The sequence below is a fragment of the Tarenaya hassleriana genome, unplaced genomic scaffold (assembly GCF_000463585.1).
Source record: "Tarenaya hassleriana unplaced genomic scaffold, ASM46358v1 Cleome5, whole genome shotgun sequence".
NCBI lineage: Eukaryota > Viridiplantae > Streptophyta > Magnoliopsida > Brassicales > Cleomaceae > Tarenaya > Tarenaya hassleriana.
Window position 1 is genome coordinate 1,321,915 of NW_010967707.1, and position 4,118 is coordinate 1,326,032.

The 4,118-nt window shown below is 35.6% G+C and overlaps 2 protein-coding genes across 3 annotated transcripts in view; one reads left to right on the forward strand and one right to left on the reverse strand.

Annotated features, from left to right (window-relative positions):
• The window catches only part of LOC104826153 (50S ribosomal protein L6, chloroplastic-like), a 1,936-nt gene extending 639 nt beyond the window's left edge, over positions 1 to 1,297 (reverse strand). Inside the window, exons 1-3 of the mRNA XM_010558708.2 lie at positions 1,182 to 1,297; positions 267 to 572; positions 9 to 106 (exon numbers count right to left, since the gene is read on the reverse strand). Of these exons, the coding sequence (XP_010557010.1) occupies positions 9 to 106; positions 267 to 572; positions 1,182 to 1,216 (439 nt within the window). The 5' untranslated portion in view covers positions 1,217 to 1,297. The remainder of the gene's footprint in view (positions 1 to 8; positions 107 to 266; positions 573 to 1,181) is intronic.
• A 1,650-nt stretch (positions 1,298 to 2,947) lies between these two features.
• The window catches only part of LOC104826154 (glutamate receptor 3.4-like), a 5,066-nt gene continuing 3,895 nt past the window's right edge, over positions 2,948 to 4,118 (forward strand). The window contains exons 1-2 of one of the 2 annotated variants that reach the window (XM_010558709.2): positions 2,948 to 2,970; positions 3,828 to 4,110. In XM_010558709.2, coding sequence (XP_010557011.2) covers positions 3,906 to 4,110 — 205 coding nt within the window. In that variant the 5' untranslated portion in view covers positions 2,948 to 2,970; positions 3,828 to 3,905. Of the gene's footprint in view, positions 2,971 to 3,827; positions 4,111 to 4,118 lie in introns of those variants that run through there. The other variant, XM_010558710.2, reaches the window with a different exon arrangement.

Sequence of the window (4,118 nt, forward strand, 5' to 3'; positions counted from 1 at the left end):
AACCAACCCTTTCCCCTCAACCATTGCACGATATCCTACACCGACAAGTTGAAGCCTTTTCTCGAAACCCTTCGACACCCCCACTACCATGTTGTCTGTGAGTGTCCTAATCTTGCACAAGTCAAGAATTAGAAGAACAACCCTTTGGTCACTTTGGCATTTCAAAACTTTCAGATTGTTAATAACCTTGAAACACATACTTGACAAGGATACTACTGTGGTTTTTGCAGTAACCATAAGAAAAAAAGATTGAGACTTTTTTTTACCTGAAAAGCCCATGCATCTGGTTGGCTCTTCTGGTTTCAATGGTCTTTCTTACCCTCAGGAAACCCGAATCCTCCTTCTTAACCTCTACTTCGCGAGGGTAAGTCAGCGAGAGCTCTCCTAAAGGACCCTTCACTTTCAAATCCTGCCCGGCTAATGTAATGGTTACATTCGAAGGCACTGCAATCGGTTGCTTTCCTATCCTCGATTCCTTGCACTCTACGGTCTTACTGGAGAAACCCACATGGACAGGAGTTCTAGAGGCCGGGATCCCTCTACTATCGCCCAAAAACACCGGCCTAAGATTGCTGAAAACAAGAGAAAATCATCTTCACAAGAGCTTTCCCAGACATGGTTTAGCTACCAGAACAAGACAAGAACCACAATGCCAGAGCTCTCTATTCCTAAGCACTATCATCCATAGATGATCAAGAATGTCAACAAAAATGCGACACGAAGTTTGAAGCAGGGTCCCAATAGCTAACGGTTGAGCATATAAGCAAAAACCCATACAAATCTTTCACGCTTTTATACCAATTGAGAAGCAATTTAGAATCATAGTAAAGATTCAAAAATCTGAAAAGCAACCGGTTTGTGTGAATTCTCATGGATATGTCTGCTGCAAATCCCGAAATTCGCGAAGAGAAGGAAAAACAACCCCAATGCCCGCATGATGCATTTCTATTTCAAAACTCTCTCACAACTCCGACATTCATTATTCTCTCATGTTCAAAATTTTCGACATAATGCAACTAAGAACCAACAGAAGAAAGAACTATAGGAGAAGATGATAATCTTATGGTTCGGGTTCATGAACCATCAGAGAGATTTTCAACAGAAACGTACTGAAAAAAGCGAAAACCCGCACGGAAGAATGAAATTCTACTCAAAGATATGGTGGAATTTATTCATTTAACCTGGTCTGAAAAGACGGTACGAGCGAAGACGCCATTTCTAGGATTTCTGGAGCATCAGACAACAGCTCCCGAAGGAAGATGGAGAAAGACGCGACGCGAGCAGGGCTGCAGTTTATCCCAAAGAAGAAAGAACTTATCCAGCTCCAACTCCAAGCATACTTATGAAATGACGAAACTACCCTTATCTTTAAACATAAAATTTGGGCCCTTAAAATGATCCACTTCAGTCTTCAAACGGGCCCTATGTTATGGGCCTAGCAGCCTCTGACTTTAAATTAAATATATGAAAGTGTAAATTGAAATCAAAATAAAACTGCATAGAAACAAAATAATTATGTTAGAAAATTTCAAAGATCACAATATAGTCTCCAAAGATTTCTTAACCGAATTATATTTTTCATTCCAAATATTACGAATATTATATTTTAAAATCATTTTACGATAGATTTTTTAATTAAAATGGCAATATATATATATATATATTAAAAAACGTTTGATTATGGTAATAGTAATGGGAAAAAAATAAGAGGATATAATTGGTAACATTTCATCGAGTGTTACAAACCAAAAAAAAGTAAATAATCAAAGTCGACATGAAATTAAATTTGTTAGACTATTGTATAATATTTTTTAATATGCGGCCCATTTTAACTAAATAAGAATATATATAATGGAATATCTGATTAGTGGATGGAGACATAATTTGTAAGCATACGACGTGGGATGGATGGCTTTGGCCTAACGGACAAAAAGCGATGACACGATTGAAATAACAATGACTATGATATTGAAGGAATATCAATACATTAGGAAACACACAAAGCTAATCGGTACATCTTATTGATGCAGATTTTTTTGGTCAATTAAGGGATATCATTTGTATTTTTTTTTTTCAAATATGTCAAAGAATTTTAAAATTATCATATATATTTTCGTGAATTTTTGGACATTTCTTTATTTTGATGAAAGGCTCTATAATTGTACTTAAAATGGGCCTATTAAATGGGCCACGCTTGCTCCACAACTTGCGGTTAGTGCCAAACCAATAGGTGAATTACGCACTATGCACATAGTTTTAACATAAATTTGAGAATTTTTCTTTTTTACATCTAAATTGCATTTAAATCGGTTCAAACCGAAAAAAAAATCCATATGGGCCAATAAATTTAATTTTTTTTCGTTGAAATTGGAAAAAATCCATTCATCTTATATAAAAATAGTATCATATAATTTTTTTTTATGAAATGTGAAAAAAAATCCACACATCTTATAACCATAAATTACTATGATTATAAAACGGATTTTATCGAGTTCCAAGATATATATTACGTTGAGAAGCACATCAATCTTTCAAACCCCTACTTCATACATAAACATATACCATAAATTTCAAAAATATCTATAGGAACTGTCGGAGCACATATATATATATATATATCGGTAGAGAGTCATGTAACACATGCTGCATATTGGATGCTATATATATATATATATATATAATATAGCGGAGGGTTAATAAAGAAAAGGAAAAATTGTTCTCCAATGGTATGTGTATACGAGAGAAAAGCATGGATACCCCACCACGGCCACTGCTCAAAAGGTTACTTCCCGTTCCTGAAATGGATGTGGAATGCGTTCACAAAATAAAGTCAGATTCAAAATGAAGATAAAAAAGCGGAGAGAATATAATTCCTTTCTTGAGCTTTCGAAACTGTTCTCACTTCTTCTTCCTTCTTCTTCTTCTTCTCATGGAAATCTGGAAAAAGTGGTTCTTCACGTATATTCCAAGGTTTGCTTCTTGCTCACAAAAAAGAAAAAGATACCCTTTTTTTGTTGTATTGGTGGGTATGTGTCATATGCATATATATATATATATATATATATATATATATGTATATGTATATCTTACTCTGCATATCCACGTGATAAATTTTTTTACTTTAGTTAGTTCCCTAATGATAGAGGTAGGTATAAAAGAATATCTCAGTTTCAAAGTACCAAAATATATTTGATCTCAATGGGACAAACCCATTGAAATATGTGTGTATAGAATGGATTTCCAATGTTCCATTTCTTGATCATTGCCACGTTCTGATTAAAAAAAAAAAAAGGAGAGACAGAACCCTTCGTTGAACTGCTTTATCCAAGTTGAGCCGATGTATTATTAGTTTATTGTCAGAATCTGACTTGTCTGACCACTATTCATCAGTATATTGATTTATTTTCTGCGCATTAATTTAGTGCTTTCATCATGTATCTTGTTCATTGATTTGTTGATTAGGGTCTTTTCCAGTGAATATTTCCCTTTTATTTCCTGTGTTTTCTCGTGAACCATGTTTGAGATGTGGTGTCCTTTTAGTACAGTTTCACATGCGGGCACCAATCTATACAGAGTAGTATATATACACACGTATCTGGTGTTTTGTATATAACAATGAATTGCTTTATCCTTTCAGTGTCTCGCTGAGAAAATCTCCTTCTTGAATTCCTGGCTTAGTTGTCTGTCTTCCTCGATTCGATTTCTGGAAAATCTCGTCTCAGCGCCGCGCCCTTTGTCTTTCTTTTTGTTCGTCCTATCTCGTGTCCTCTGGTTTATTACGTTAAGCTTATTGGTAGTAATTTCTTGGTGGGCATTGCAATTCGCAGGCGATTCTTAACTCTGAATCATCAAATGGCTATCTAAGCCCGGAAAAATCAGACCTTTTGCTCCGAAAACCGATAAAGATGGGATTTTTCTTGATGATTAGAGGTAATTCATTGGTGAAATCGGTGATGGCTGTGGTATTGTGTGTTTTTGTGATGTGGGTTGTGCCCACGAATGGTGCGGGTAGAGGAAGAATTCCTAGAAACTCTTCTTCTTCGCCGTCATTTTCGAGGAGGCCGAGCACTGTGAATGTCGGGGTTCTCTTCACGTACAATTCTTTCATTGGAAGAGCG